Source organism: Phoxinus phoxinus (assembly GCF_949152265.1).
Source record: "Phoxinus phoxinus genome assembly, chromosome: 7".
NCBI lineage: Eukaryota > Metazoa > Chordata > Actinopteri > Cypriniformes > Leuciscidae > Phoxinus > Phoxinus phoxinus.
This window is the reverse complement of record NC_136882.1, coordinates 35,945,016-35,960,752: the sequence shown is the minus strand read 5'-3', so window position 1 is coordinate 35,960,752 and position 15,737 is coordinate 35,945,016. Positions and strand designations below refer to the sequence as shown.

Sequence of the window (15,737 nt, the reverse complement as noted above, 5' to 3'; positions counted from 1 at the left end):
CTGTTCGTAGATTTTTAATGTGGTATTTTCTAAACAAATTTAAGCTACAAGAACCAAAGCACTAGTAAATTTCACAATTAAATGACAAAGAAACAGCAAGTATATAATCAATAATCCTAAATCCTTTATTTAATTTCAACAAAAACAGTTGTTCAGAATTCAGTTATAATCAGTAACCTTAAATCATTTATTTAATTTCAACAAAACCAGTTATTGTAGATGTTACCACATGAAGTTGAACTGACTAAACAGGATTAGATCTAAACGTGAGAAAGTCTTACTCGATGTAGTTTAGGTGAGCATCAGACCAGTACAGCTTGTCATTGGTGTAGTCAATAGTGAGACCGTTGGGCCACTCGATCTTAGTAGTGATGACGGCTGACTTGTTATTTCCATCCATCCCAACACGTCCAATGAAGGCTTTGTCTCCCCAATCGGTCCAGTACACGTATCTGCGCAAAGGTGACATTTGATTTAAAAAAATTAAGCTAAAACAGATTCCAACAATGTAAAGGTCACATACACCCTGCAGTTAAAAGACGCTTTTAAGAGCTTAATCCTGTTCTGTTCACACAGAGTTAATCACAGAAGTGACACCTGAATTATAACCAGATTTTTTTTTTTATATATAACTCCATGTAGTGTGTACAGAACCAAACTGAACAACTGTTTATTGTTAACAGTAGGTGCACAGTATGTTAGCACTATAATTTGTCAACTATTATTATTTTTTACTTTATAGTAAAAAATACTTTTTATTTTCAATACTATAGACTTAGAATATTGGCCATAACCCAAATAAAAATGAATAACAATAATAATGAATAACAAGAACAATGAATAACAATAATTATTATATATATGTATATATATATATATATATATATATATATATAATACATAAAAAAATATTATAATGAATAAAAAATATAATTTTATAACAAAATAAAATATTATATATCAGGTGTCACTTTCTGAAATGTATTATTAACAATAGTTAATTAATAATAATATACATGCCAGATGATACATATATTTGCACCAGAATTCTTTCAGAATTTGACTGGAATGCAAGGCCTTTGACGTCAGCAAAAATTATGATTGCTCCTCCATTGTAAAAATGTTTAAGACAATTTATTTGTTATCTTGACTACACATGGTTTGCATTTTCACAATACACTCACCAGCTGGCAACTACAGATTTAGGCAACTCACTCCTAAATCTCCTGTATTGATATTTCACTACTAAATTATTATTCTTTTTCCCATAGGTCTGAAAATGACTTTTTGAAATGAAAATGACATTGGTACACTCACCCAAACTTGGGATGCACCACAATGGCTCTGGGATTCTCAAAGCAGTACGTGTTATTAACATCCACACAGTGTTCAGCCAACTTCCTCACAAACCGCCCATCAAGCTCCGACACTTTCATGCAGTCGAGAAAGCTGTCGACCCAGTACAGCTTCCTCCCGACCCAGTCGACCGCCAGGCCTTCTCCATGCAAAAGCCCGTTCACCACCACCTCTCGGCCCGTCCCGTTGAAGAACATCCGCTCCAACACCCTCCGACTCACGTCGATCCAGTACAAGCGCTTGTCGACGCGATCGAAGTCCAGAGCGACCACGCTGCTGAGGCCTTGCAGAATGAGAGAATAGGCCTCGCCATCCGTGGAGAGATTGCGCAGATAGTAGCGATTGCTAAAGATCAGGTACGGGGTGATGTTGCTGTTCTGCCGGCAGCTGCGGCCGTCGGGTTCACGGAGGAAGCCTGGCGCACACTTGCACACGTACGAGCCCATGGTGTTCTCACACACCTGACTGCACACGCTGGGAGTGACCGAGCACTCGTCCACATCGTCGCACGTTGTTTTATCGGACATGAGGTGGTACCCGGGACGACAGGTGCAGATGAAGCTGGTGAGTGTGTCGGTGCAGTTGTGGTCGCAGTGGTGCATGGACGGGTCAGTGCACTCATTGATGTCTAAAACAAACAAAAACAGACAATCTGAAAAGTGCATCACTTGAAAAGTGTTTTTTGGGGCCCTAGAGGTGTTTTGACGTGTGCTTATTTCTGTTACTTATAACATTTTCATGGCAATAGTCTGATTACACTGTATTCACCACAAAATCTGCTATGATAATATGTGAGCAGCATGTATGTAAAAGTTTGTAGTTTTGAGTTTGTGGAAAAAAGTAACTGAAATAAGGCCATAAAACCCATACTGAACATTTGTTCACAAGACTTTTGAGAACTGGATCTTGTAGCCTAGAATTTTTGCTTCGAAACGATGTGAAAATCGTCCTGCCCACTCATTCACATAAAATAATATAGTGATTAAAACTTTGTAAGATGTTTGTGTGACAAAGGCTGTATGCGGGAGGCGTGCATCATCATGAATATTGGTGTGTTTCTAATTCAGGCTAATTATGCATTTTGTGAGGCTCTCAGTCAATATAAATTTCTAGTCTAAAGTTTTAATAACCATGATTTTAAAAAATGTTTTTGGAAGTTTATTATGCTCACATAAGTTGCATTTATTTGATCAAAAATGCAGTAAAAACTGTTATATTGTGAAATATTGTTTTCTATTTGAATATTTAAAAATGTAATTTATCCTGTGATTTTCAGCATTACGCCAGTCTTCAGAAATCCTTCAGAAATAATTATAATATGCTGATTTGCTGTTCAAGAAACATTTATTTTTATTATCAATGTTGAAAACTGTTTTTGCTGCTTGCAATTTTTGTGGAAACTGTGATACACTACCAATCAAAAGTTTGGGGTACGTAAGATTTAAAAGAAAAATAATGCTTTTATACAGCAAGGATGCAATAAAATGATCAAAATAGACAGTAAAGACATACTACAAATAAATACTGTTATTTTGAACTTTCTATTCAGCAAAAAATTGGGATGCACGATATATCGGCCATATCGGTATCGGCTGATATATGTCCATTTTTAATGTTATCGTTATCGGCCTGATAAGAAAATCTGGCCGATATATTAAAGCCGATAAATGATGTATTATTTCCTTCAGCTGAGACACTTCAGATTCACACTGTTCAGCATGTATCGCTTGAAATATGATTGAAATCCCTTTCAAAAAGGAAATGTGCATGTACTTTTATACAAGCTACATAAAATTATCATGAGAACATTATAATTGTGTAGTTGAGACATGGATTTAATGGTGAGACTATTTTATTATAAAAAAATTATAGAAAAATTATTGGCCAATATATCGGTTATCAACTTTCAAATATAAAGAATTATCGATTATCGGTATCGGGCAAAATTTTCATATCGGTGCATCTCTACAAAAAATGTAACATGGTTTCCGAAATGTAAATTAATCATTCAGTGCGATTTGCAAACCCATTTAACAAGTTTTCTAAAAAGAATCAGTTCATTCACGAGTCTGACATCACTATTCGAAATAATGAGGAGTGATATGTTTTTATGAAATGTAGTGGAGAGAAAAATACAATATAATGCTTTGGAATGTAGTCAAGTAAAAGTAAATGTTTCCCAAAATACAGAATACAGTACAGCAAAGATAAAACATCTAGAAACAAGAAGCAGTCACCTAAATGAAATCTGATCACAAGTGGTCACATGACACAGTGCTTACCACAGCCTTTCTCGTCACTGTTGTCGTTGCAGTCATCACTCCTGTCACACACCTCGCTGAGTGGCACACAGTTCCCGTTGCCACAGCGGAAGTCTCCGGGTGGGCAGGTGGGCGCTGGGATCCTGCACATGTGATCCAGCTCATCAGATTCATCCCCGCAGTCGTTGTCCCCGTCACAGACGAAATCCTGCGAGACGCAGCGCCCGTTCTGACAGGTGAACTGGTGCTGTGGACATGTCGAATATGTGCAGCCCTGTTCATCACTGCTGTCTCCACAGTCATTTCGACGGTCACACCTAGTAGAGACCAAACGCACAGCAGGGATTTATGGGAGAGACTGCAGTTTATTATTGGAACCAACTGGAACCTATGCTTAACTGATGTAAACATTGTTTTTGGTGCCAATACAAACTTGCCTTGTATAAACACTGTAAATTCATCATAAACATATAAAAAGGAGGATCAAATAAGAAAAAAATAATCAGAAAATTAAATAATACAATTAATTTTCCATATGTATTATTATTATAGTTATCAAATAAAAATTATATATATTTAAAAAACTTAAAATAATAAAAATTAATTATTATTTTTGATGATAATAAAAATAAGTAGTAGTAGTTTAATGGGGATGTGGTTTTTATGGTGTAAAAAAAAAATATATATATATTTAAAAATCAATTCTGCATATTAGTTATCAGAAACTTTAAATAATGACCTTCTCAAAGTGGCTTGTCTACACATAAATTGTCTATGAAGATGAAGATCTCTTACAATACATCTGTGCCTTTTTTGCTTTAAATGCAATTCTAACCTGTAGTAGCTGCGGATGCAGAGGCCGTTGTTGCAGGTGAACTCGTTGGTGGAGCAGGACCTACGAGTGCAGTTCTGGTGTTCGTCGTATGCGTCCGAACAGTCAGCGTCTCCGTCACACACCCAGTCCCTCAGGATACACTTCCTCTGAGGAGGCCTGTTGTTCATACAGGTGAACTCCAGAGGAGAGCAGGTGCGACTGGCTGCGAGACAAAACAAGAGGCCAGAATTTAAAAATATATACATTTTGTAAACTCTTTATGTTCAAATCAACGTCTGCAAACAAGCAGTGAATTCCATTTTCATGCTTTTTAGAGTGTCATACTTCACAAGATTAGTGGAAACAACAATAAGTCAAATCTCAATATGAACTCAAACATTTCTCATCAAATTCTTCTACTGTATATTATCGATCTATTAACAATGCCATCCACATTCAATTTACAGCTCTTTAATCTTACTGGATGTCAACAATTATCTAATTTGTGTCTATTTGAGACTTTTTTCATACTTGAATTGAAAGCTCATCAGCTATGACAGAGCGACCTGTTGAGAACTGGAGAGAACCGAGAGAGTTTAAGAGCTGATCCATGCAGCGAGAGCAACCAGCGAAGACACTCACAAAGCAGTGAGTGAGGCAGGAGAAATTAGGAATGCAGACTCCTTACACAGAGGCTTCAGACCTCAGCCATGAGCTATAGATCCTCCACCCAACCACCAGCCAAGTGCTCATGTCGGTGACAAAAAACTTTCCTCAATTTCCGTCAACGACGATAACTAAATAAAAAACAGTTTTGAATGAAAAAAACTATGACGAACATTTATTGACATTTTTGTCAACTAATAAAAATGAGACGAAAATGTCAGGGAGGGATTATCTGGGAAGAGATCCGGTCAGAATTGATGTCCTGGATCGTAGATGATGCGCACATTTGAACCAGTGGGACATAAATTGGCATACACTTGCTGCATGTCTCATAAAATGATGTGGGAGAAAGAGGAGAGCATACATAAGGATAAATCTTAGAAAGCGAGACTAAGCGAAAAAGAGCTCAATTCAGTCTGGTTTTCTGTCCGCCTCTCAGACATCAACGCACATCTTTTCACGCTTGAACGGACAAATACACAAAATTATGTCAAAAATTTCAGTTTTAGCGAGTATTCATGTAAATACAGTCGGTTATGTCTTGTGTGAAGTGAACGTAAACAGTTATCTGATGTGTATCAGTGCATTGGATCCGTGCATTCTGCCTTAAAGTGACAGCAGCGTAATATACATATGCTGTCCGTCATTAATATTAATCAAACAACAAAAGAAAAAGAGAAAATCACTAAATGCTCTTGGCTGAATAACTTTAATAATGATTAATCTATATATAATTCATACAAAAAATATGTCTGCTTGAAAAAATTAAGAATTTTAAAAGCAAGTTGTTATAAAGAATGCATATCATTAATGAAAAAGAAACAAAAATGTATAAAAAAAATGTTTGTAGTATATATATATATATATATATATATATGTATATATATGAGAGATGCAAGAATGTACATTTTAATATTATGTCATATTATATATGCACAATATATAATTTACAATATAATAATTTACATTTTTGCATCTCTTGCTATAGCTCTGCAGCTGTTCTGTGTTTGGAGGTAAATCCAAAGGGACACACATTTAAATAACATATTATACCAAAAGTACAATGTGAAATAAGACCTGTATCATCAAGACAGGGAAGTGGAATCGATTTCAGGTTTGGGCCGAGTAATACTGACCACAGCTGTGTCTCTCGTCCTCGTCGCTCATATCCCCGCAGTCGTTGTCTCCATCGCAGATCCAGGATGAAGCGATGCACCTTCCGTCATCACAGCGGAACTGCTCAGAGTTGCAGGTCCTCACCATGAGGGCTGTAGGGATCAAACACACCGCAGTGAGCCACGGATCAAGAAGCAGCAGAAGAGCCAGCTGCCCGAGGGCCATGTCTCACTCTGATATCATAGGGAACTAAGGAACATGCGGCCTACGTAATCCATTTAACCATTAAATCCCATCCTGAACAGCCTGAGTGCTTGGATTCCACAGGCAGAGGAATTCTGGGAGAGAATAAGCATTCCTCTCTCTAGTGTCCCGCTCGAACAAAAGACGCCGAGGGGTGCTGTGATTAACGGGACAAAAGCGAGAGGATGGGGCAGTGTGTGTGAGAGGAGGGGGCAGAGAATGTCAAAGGAAGGGCCGGTGTCTGTGTGAGGGCTTTTCTGCTGAACGTCACTTTGGAGGAATGTGACACACAATGGAGGGCTGGACTGACCACTGGCATCACAGACACACACCCAAATACACCAGACGGATAAAGGCACTTCAGATCCCACCGAAGTGTCATTCAGAAAAAAGTATTTTTCATCTTATTGTAGCTTCTAGTTATTTGATGTTATTGGTCATTCCTGTAATGTAGCACGTTTCAGTTTATAATACTTTTATTTCTAAAGTCTATCAGAGTTTAAGACATACCCTTGATTGTAACTAAACCTATAAATTATAAACCTATAAAGATCGCTTTTTGAAACACTTCTTAATATTTCTTAATAAATAAAAATAACAACATCCACATCAAAAGTAGTGAAATCATTTCAACCCTATATTCACTTTAAATGTGTTAGATCATTTTCATTTATCACAGTTGAGTTTGGGGGTCAGAAAATGTTTGTTAAAAAAAGAAAAAATATTAATACTTTTATTCAGCAAGGATGGATTAAATTGATCAAAAGTGACACTAAAGACATTTATAATGTTACAAAATATTTCTATTTCAAATAAACGCTGTTCTTGAACTTTATTTTCATCAACAAATCTTGAAAACAATGCATCATAGAAAATATTGCAATGCATGCAAAAAATATTAAGCAGCACAACTGAAAAATTTATAAGAAATGTTTCTTGAGCAGCCATTCAGCATATTAGAATGATTTCTGGAGGATCATCTGACACTGAAGACTGGAGTAATGATGCTGAACATATATTTCATATTTTATTTCATATTTATTCATTCATATTTAATATTATTTAAAATATTATAAAATATATATATATTTTTTATTTATGTATTAAATAAATGCAGCCTTAAGCATCTTTAAAGGGGTCATGACATGGTTTTTTTTTTTTTATTATTATGTTCCCTTAGGTGCAATTATAGTATTACTATAGTTTTTTTTACAAAAAACTTTTAAAATGTAGTGATTTATGACCTTTTCCCACCCTGTTTCTCATCCTCTGATTCAAACAGTCTGTTTTGGGGGTGTTTCCCCTTTAAGAGTTCAGTGTTAACGCCCACTGTTATGATTGGCTAACGTCAGTGCCTATGCATCAATTATTAACGCCCCCAGCCAGAACATTTGCGGATTCAGCGTATTTAAAAAGTAGTTTAAAGTTTTAAATACATTACTTACAGTTTGCGTCGTCGTTGTTGAGCCCAGAATAGTCGGCACGGACTTATCTTTGACCAACAGTTTTCTGGCAAAGCCAGCATCATTTTGGGATTTGTTCTCAAAACAGTCATCCTTCAAATGTGTAGAACAAACGCTTAAACTAACACTGCCGTGACTGAGACGTCCGCAAAAAATAAAGTGCATCCATTTTCCCTGATGACTGGATCTTTCGCAGCGTATTCAAAGATGTTGTTTGTCCACAGCCAGGAACAGCACATCTGCGGCATCGTAATTTCCCTGTACACAGAGCAGACCCACTCGCTGTCCGTCGACTGAACACTTGTGAGGCGCGCGGCGCGCGGGCGCGACAACGATACGAATTGAGCGTAGTTGCCTTGCGCTTAAAGTTGTCTTGTGCTGGAGGCGGTCTATATGCAAACGCTGGTACGTCACTTCGTACCGTGACGTCACTTCTTACCATGGATCCAGAACGAGCTGTATTTAGAGCTTGATTAAATAAATGATTCGTTTATAATGGGGAGGAAGTCTTAAGCTATGAAACTTGCAGGACGTTTTAATGGTACAAAGACCTCTTATATACCAAAATATCAAGGTAAATTTGGTTTCTCATGTCATGACCCCTTTAACACCACACACACACACACACACACACACACACACACACACACACACACACACACACACACACACACACACACACACACACACACACACACACACACACACACACACACACACACACACACAAAATTCTTACCGAACCCAAAACCTTTGAACAGTAGTGTATGATATCTAATATATTAAATAAGAATACCTATATTTTTGAAACATAAAAATGTATTGTTTAACAGGAATCACCTATATATATACATTTTTCAAAAGTTCAAGTGTGTGTACTGTAGGCAATTAAATAAATGAAAGCAACAACAACAACAAAAAAATCCTTATTGATGTAAAAAAAAAATATGCATTTGTGTGGTCATTTACATTAGCAATTACTAATGAATAAAACTGCTGGATAAGAAGCTCTCAGAGACACACAAACCTTCACTCTTTTGTGAGGGCATTTTTTCACAGACATGCTGGTCTGAATTTCTACATTTTAGTTCTGTTTCTGCCAACTGAGCCAGTTTCTTGAACAAAACGTCAGCTTCATCTTTCCACTTTCTGACTGCATGCATCGCAGTGGAGTGTGACATGAGGGGTGTGTGGGGTCAACATCATTTCCCTCCAACTTCAATTCCCTCCATCACCATGGTAAACAGTGAGGCAGGACACCCTTCATTAATTCACCACCCAAAAACATGGCCAACGGTTTTCCCTTGAAAAACACAGCTTTATCCTCACATCACAGTGTTTTCATAGTTCCTCCCCAGTAAAGTGGTTCAAACAGGGTCCAAAATTAACTTTTTTTCCACATACAGTATGCTGGATGAATGCCTATGTATATTGTTTTTTTTTAAACATCTACTTGAATGAATTTGCCATTAAAGTGTATATAGTTATATGTAGTATTTACTGCAGGTAGTGGGCTCATCAGATCCATCATTACAGTCTGTGCCACCATCACAGTACCAGTGCCCGGGAATACAGCGTCCGCTCGAACAGCGAAACTCGTTCTGGGAACATGTAGATGTGGCTGAGGAGTGAAGAACAACACTAAAGTCAAGTGTACAGATGAGGGTTAAATCCATCAGTCAGCCTCAAATGGCAAACATGGCTCATAAACATTATGTAAAACAGGGTCCAAACTATCATCAACCCAGAAAGCCCAGAAAGGACCTCAGCGGCACCAGGTGGAACCGCTCACATTCATGGGTCACTAGTTAACTGAAATTCCAGAAAGGGCAAGTTGAGCAACAACTTTGGCTCAAAAAGTAAAAAGGAAATTATTCTCTAATGGATTTTGAGCTGTTAAACAGTTACTCATCTAATTCCACACTATAGCAGAAATAAACAACTCAAATTATTATACATTTTGTCATTCTTCCGATGGTTGATTTATTGATTGATTATTTACTTATTTATTACTACTACTAAATTCCCTTTTTGTTACATTTACATTGTAAAGCAGCATTTAACTAAAATACAACTATTACTGTTTTTGTCATTTTTACAATTATGTCAATATTTTTTGCATTCAATACTATAATAATAATAATAAATTCCTCAATTTTACATAACATTAGCTGTGCAATGTAAACCATAAAACATAATAGGCCCTATCTTGCACTATCTAGCGAAAAGAGGAGGTGTGTTCCGGCGCAAAATTTCTCTGGTGCTATTTTGCAGTTTCAAAAAACAATTCCGCCACTGACCACGAAAAAACCTAGTCTAAAGACAGTGGCGCTTTGCGCGTTAGTCATATGCTATTTTAAGGGCGCATGCTTGGCCATTGTGTAGCATGTGAACAATGCGCATACACTTAAACAGACGCAGCAGTTTTCATTTTTGCAAATTATACATTATTACAAGGAAAAATATACACGAGGGAAATCATTGTTGTGTCCATGAAGATGTGAAAAAATAGGCATAAATCTAGATTACACATTTACCCAAATTATTATACGCCTGTTTAACCGAAGCTAATTTGGGTGGGTTTCTCCCATCATCCCCAATGTCACTTCTCTGTGTTTTACGGCCCTGACGAGAACGTCGGTCTCCTCGGCTGTGAACCGCTCCTGGCGTGCGCTGGCAAATCCGCCGTTATAATAGCAATCCGCCGTGGAACAAGCGCCGGCTCTTAAAGGGAATGTGAGAGGACGCTCTGATTGGTTTATTTCACGTTACGCCCAAACCACACCTATGAATAATGAAGCTACTTCAGACCAACACATTTTAGATTTGCGTCGCAGAGAGGGCGAAAGAGTCATTTATCCCGCCGGTATAATAGCAACAGCGCCGGGATCTGCCACAAAGTTACTTGCGTTTCGCATTTGATACCTGCGTTTCAGATTGTTAAAATAGAGCCCAAAGTCATTAATTCACATTAGCATATTAACAAATATCAGGGCAGCTTAAAGAGATAGAAAATTCTGTTATTATTTATTCACCCTCAAGTTGTTCTAAACATGTATGAGTTTCTTTGTTCTGTTTAACACAAAAGACGATATTTTGAAGAATTTTGGTAACCATTGACTTCCATGGTTTTTTTTCCCCTTCATACTCTGGAAGTCAATGAGGACCAGCATCTGTTCGACTACCCACATTTTACAAAATATCTTCTTTTGTGTTCAACAGAAGAAAAAAACAACTTGAGGGTGAGTAAATGATGAATTTTGAACAGAATTTTCCTTTTCGGGTGAACTATCCCTTTATCTCACCACAGCGTGGTGACCATGTTCCCACAGGAGAGAGAGAGAGAGTGTGTGTGACAGGGAATCTCACCACAATGCGTCGGGCTCTCGTCACTGTTGTCTTCACAATCATTATCTCCATCACACAGGTACGAGCGTGGGATGCAGATGTTGGTGCTCTCGCATTTGGTGTGCTCTGGCTGGCATGTCCTCTCAGCTGTGTTTTATAACAAGGAGAAGCCGTTATGAATTGGATAAATGCGGTTTGTAGTTGAGAAGCAATTTGCACATGAACTTACCGCAGTTCTTCTCATCTGACGTCCCGTTGTCGTAACAATTGTTTATTCCATTGCAGACATATTCCTGTGCAATGCAGCGACCATTATTGCAGGTGAACTCAGTGTTGGGGTCGCAGGGGCGGAACATGCAGCCTGTCTCGTCGCTGTTATCACCGCAGTCATTATAGTGATCGCAGCGGTAGTGATACGGCACACAGCGGCCATTTCCACATGTGAACACGGTGGGCTCGCAGGTGTGAAATGCTGCCATGCACAGATAATTAAAAAACATCATGTTACTATGCAGAAAATGCTGAATGGATTAACAGGAACTAGTGGAACTCGCCGCCTACCTCCTCTATCTCTCTACTTTAGTTTACCTGAGAGTGAAATGAATGCTGCTGCTTGTGGGGCTGCATGCGAAAGACAGAGCGGTGCATTGTAGAAGAGGTTAGTATGTTGATGGATGGTTATTAAACTTTAGAGTCTAAGACTACTGTTCCAAATCCTAGTAAGTTGCCTTGGTGTCTGCTGACTCACAAATGATTTTTATTAAATTTAGTGTTAGCATGCTAAGCTGACAATTCAGTGCACTAATACGCATAAACCCAGCTAACAAAAAATGTATTCTAATTTCTAAGAATATTTCACTAATGTTTCCATTAAAGGTAGGGTAGGTAGGATTTATATAAAAACTTTTTACCAAATTTGATTAAACTTTCTATATATATCAATGCATAATTAAAATGTAAGTACTCTGATAAAAAGAGTGTAAAAATCGAGTGACTCTAGACCGTTTAATCTTCATTAAACACAGCTCATTATTTCCATTCGGGACGAATCACAGGATTGGCTTGCGCGACTGTCACTCTCCGTCGCCATGACTACCGCCGCTATTACTGGCTCTGCCCACGTGCGCGCAGTCGCGCACCCGTTTTTAGGTGGGAGTGAATGGAATTAATGAGCTGTGTTTATTGAAGATTAAATACACTAGAGCCACTCGGTTTTTTATACTCTCTATTTCAGAGTACTTGCATTTTAATTATGCATTGGTATATAAAGACAGTTTAAACAAATTTGAATAAAAGTTTTTTTTAGACAATTCTGACCTACCCTACCTTTAAGTTATGAAAATGTTATTTCTGAATGTTTTTATTTAATATTATTCTTGGTTATACGAATGTTAAGGAAATATTCCATTTTATCATTCTTCAACAAATTTTTTTTTTGAATTTGAATGTTTATTGAACATTCTGAAACTAATTCTGAGCAACCAAAAATTCCATGAACGATATATAAATCGTGCTTTTGTGGAAATTTTTTGAGAACATTGTTAGAGAACATTAACTTTAAACAAACATTCTATTAACATTGCTGGAAGAACATTTGTTAGTAATTAGTAAAGAGAACCTTGCCAGAACATTACTGTAGCTAAAGTTCTAAGAAGGTTCCCTGTAAGCTGGCACTTGACATAACCCATAGGATTTTAATGAAATTCAAAAAAATTCTGATTAAATTAATAAATTATAATGATATGTATAATTAACATAAATTGCTTAAATTGTATAATTAATATAAATTGATTTTTGCATGTAGCTTGTTGCAATGCATTATGGCATTATTGTCTCTGCAAAACATACATGCAGTACTGCCTTAGAATTTGGCCAAAAGAAGTTATCTTAAAGGGCAGCGTAATAATGTTGTGTCGGCAGAACACAAAAATTTGGAACAAAGCTTTTATCTACACGTGAATAGAGGTAAGCAAGAATACACACCCAAAACGAAATGACTCTTGGATCCTGGAGCAAGAGATTTAAGCAGATTGTGCAAGTAAGAAAAAAGCAAGAAGAAATATGTTAGTGAAAGATTGCGCACCAGTGCAGGAGAGGAAAATCCATTCACCGGCAAACAGAGATGGTCAGAGAGCGAGGGAAAGACTTAAACTTAGAGATTTGATTGTTAACATTATGCTAATTTGTGCACAAATATCAATTTTAAGTTTAGTTCACCCTTGAAAGTGCATCATTAATTGTCAGTTTGGGTGAATTCCTCTTGAAGTGAGCACTCTAAAGGGTGCAGATTATTGCGGTCTCATACATACCATGTATGAAGGCACTGGCACATCTTCTGAATCAATAAACTGTATTTACATAACATCGCCCTCTATTCTGAAAAGATCTGACGTCCTCTGTACAAGCTGACAAAGTGTAAGCAGCCATGCATCTCACCGCAGACTCTCTCGAGTTCATCACTGCCGTCCCCACAGTCATCACCGTTGTCGCATTTCCACTGGGCGTAGATGCAGCGGCCGTTCATGCAAGTAAACTCGCCCGACTGGCAGCGTGTCCCATTGTCAGGGATGCAGTGTTTGTTGTCGGCCAGATACCAGCGGCCCTCAGAGGGACACTGACACTCTGCTCCCTGAGGACCTGGAGGAAATAGTGTTGTATTTGAATTTAAAGTACTTAATTGCACAATTTATGTGCATTAAAAATATTTAATTTTAAAGATGGGTCCAAAAATTATAACTAAACGAAATATATTGATGGTTTAAAATGTATTTAACATTTCATTTTTTAAAAAAGGATGTAGGCTCTGTTCCAAAGCATAGTAAGATGCCTATGTAGACATCATAATATGCACTCCTGATACAAAAATAATTAAATTCTAAGGCAGCATCACATTAACCCTTTACAATCCCATAACGCGGTGCAGCGAGATAATTTGTAATAAAATCAACCCAATAACGTGGATGAAGTCTGAAAAATGATGTGTGTATATATATATATATATATATATATATATATATATATATAAGTTGTATATAATTTAAAGGGTTAGTTCACCCAAAAATGAAAATAATGTCATTAATGACTCACCCTCATGTCGTTCTAAGCCCGTAAGACCTCCGTTCATCTTCGGAACACAGTTTAAGATATTTTAGATTTAGTCCGAGAGCTTTCTGTCCCTCCATTGAAACTGTATATACAGTATACTGTCCATGTCCATAAAGGTAATAAAAACATCATCAAAGTAGTCCATGTGACATCAGTGGGTTAGTTAGAAGTTTTTGAAGCATCGAAAATACTTTTTGGTCCAAAAATAACACAAAATAAGACTTTATTCAGCATTGTATTCTCTCCCGGGTCTGTTGTGAATCCTTCACAGTTACGCTGATGGCGTAAGACGCTGATGACGTGTTATCTGGTGCGCCAGAGCTTCATTTATAGACTGAGGGAGACGCACGCTGTAAAAGTGTCTCATCCGCGACATGCACATTTACGCACCATTAAAAAAATGATATCCACGCAAACAATGTAGAATAGCTTGAATATAGCGTGCGTCTCCCTCAGACTGTAAACGAAGCTCGGGCGCACCAGATAACACGTCAGCAGCGTCTTACGTCAGCAGCGTCACTGCAGAGTCCTGAACGCAGATTGACAACAGACCCGGGAGAGAATACAATGCTGAATAAAGTCTTATTTTGTGTTATTTTTGGACCAAAAAGTATTTTCGATGCTTCAAAAACTTCTAACTAACCCACTGATGTCACATGGACTACTTTGATGATGTTTTTATTACCTTTATGGACATGGACAGTATACTGTATATACAGTTTCAATGGACGGACAGAAAGCTCTCGGACTAAATCTAAAATATCTTAAACTGTGTTCCGAAGATGAACGGAGGTCTTACGGGCTTAGAACGAACATTATTCTCATTTTTGGGTGAACTAACCCTTTAATACCAATAAATATTAAAATAGTTAAATCAACTTGCATTGAGTTGCTGCCTATGTAGTGTTTAAAGTCACCAAAAATGCAGCTCACTAGTTTTTGGAACACAGCTTTTATTTTGGAGCATACCGGCTTTAAAAATTGTTTTAAAATATGAACCTACAGTACCTGGGGTGCAAATATGGCTGCAGCCACCGTTGAATTGTTCGCAGGGACTGCTGCACTGCTGCTGTTTGCCGTTGGATAGCACATGGATGTCCATGGGCCGTGATGGAAGGTTCTGCAGCATCACCCTCTGGTCGGAGCCGTCATGCTTGTTTGCACGGTAGATGCTGCGCGTGTTCCAGTCCGTCCAGTAGATATGCTGACCGTACACTGTCATTGCAAATGGGTAGATGGCGGTGCTTACGATGATCTCGCGGTTAGTGCCGGTGAGTGAGCACCTCTCGATCTTCTGCCTGCATGGAGAGAAAACACCAGTAAACAGTGCAGGTGAAGTGTTGCTAGTTAATATAATAGTGTCTT

At 37.8% G+C, this 15,737-nt stretch overlaps 1 protein-coding gene across 1 annotated transcript in view; it reads right to left on the bottom strand.

The window, feature by feature from the left end:
* The window catches only part of lrp2a (low density lipoprotein receptor-related protein 2a), a gene marked incomplete at its 5' end in the record, with an annotated part of 105,124 nt that overhangs the window by 28,336 nt on the left and 61,051 nt on the right, over window positions 1–15,737 (bottom strand). The window contains 10 exons of the mRNA XM_079618450.1: window positions 282–452; window positions 1,318–1,984; window positions 3,639–3,934; window positions 4,453–4,654; window positions 6,234–6,365; window positions 9,421–9,540; window positions 11,289–11,414; window positions 11,497–11,739; window positions 13,704–13,904; window positions 15,381–15,670. Coding sequence (XP_079474576.1) covers window positions 282–452; window positions 1,318–1,984; window positions 3,639–3,934; window positions 4,453–4,654; window positions 6,234–6,365; window positions 9,421–9,540; window positions 11,289–11,414; window positions 11,497–11,739; window positions 13,704–13,904; window positions 15,381–15,670 — 2,448 coding nt within the window. The remainder of the gene's footprint in view (window positions 1–281; window positions 453–1,317; window positions 1,985–3,638; window positions 3,935–4,452; window positions 4,655–6,233; window positions 6,366–9,420; window positions 9,541–11,288; window positions 11,415–11,496; window positions 11,740–13,703; window positions 13,905–15,380; window positions 15,671–15,737) is intronic.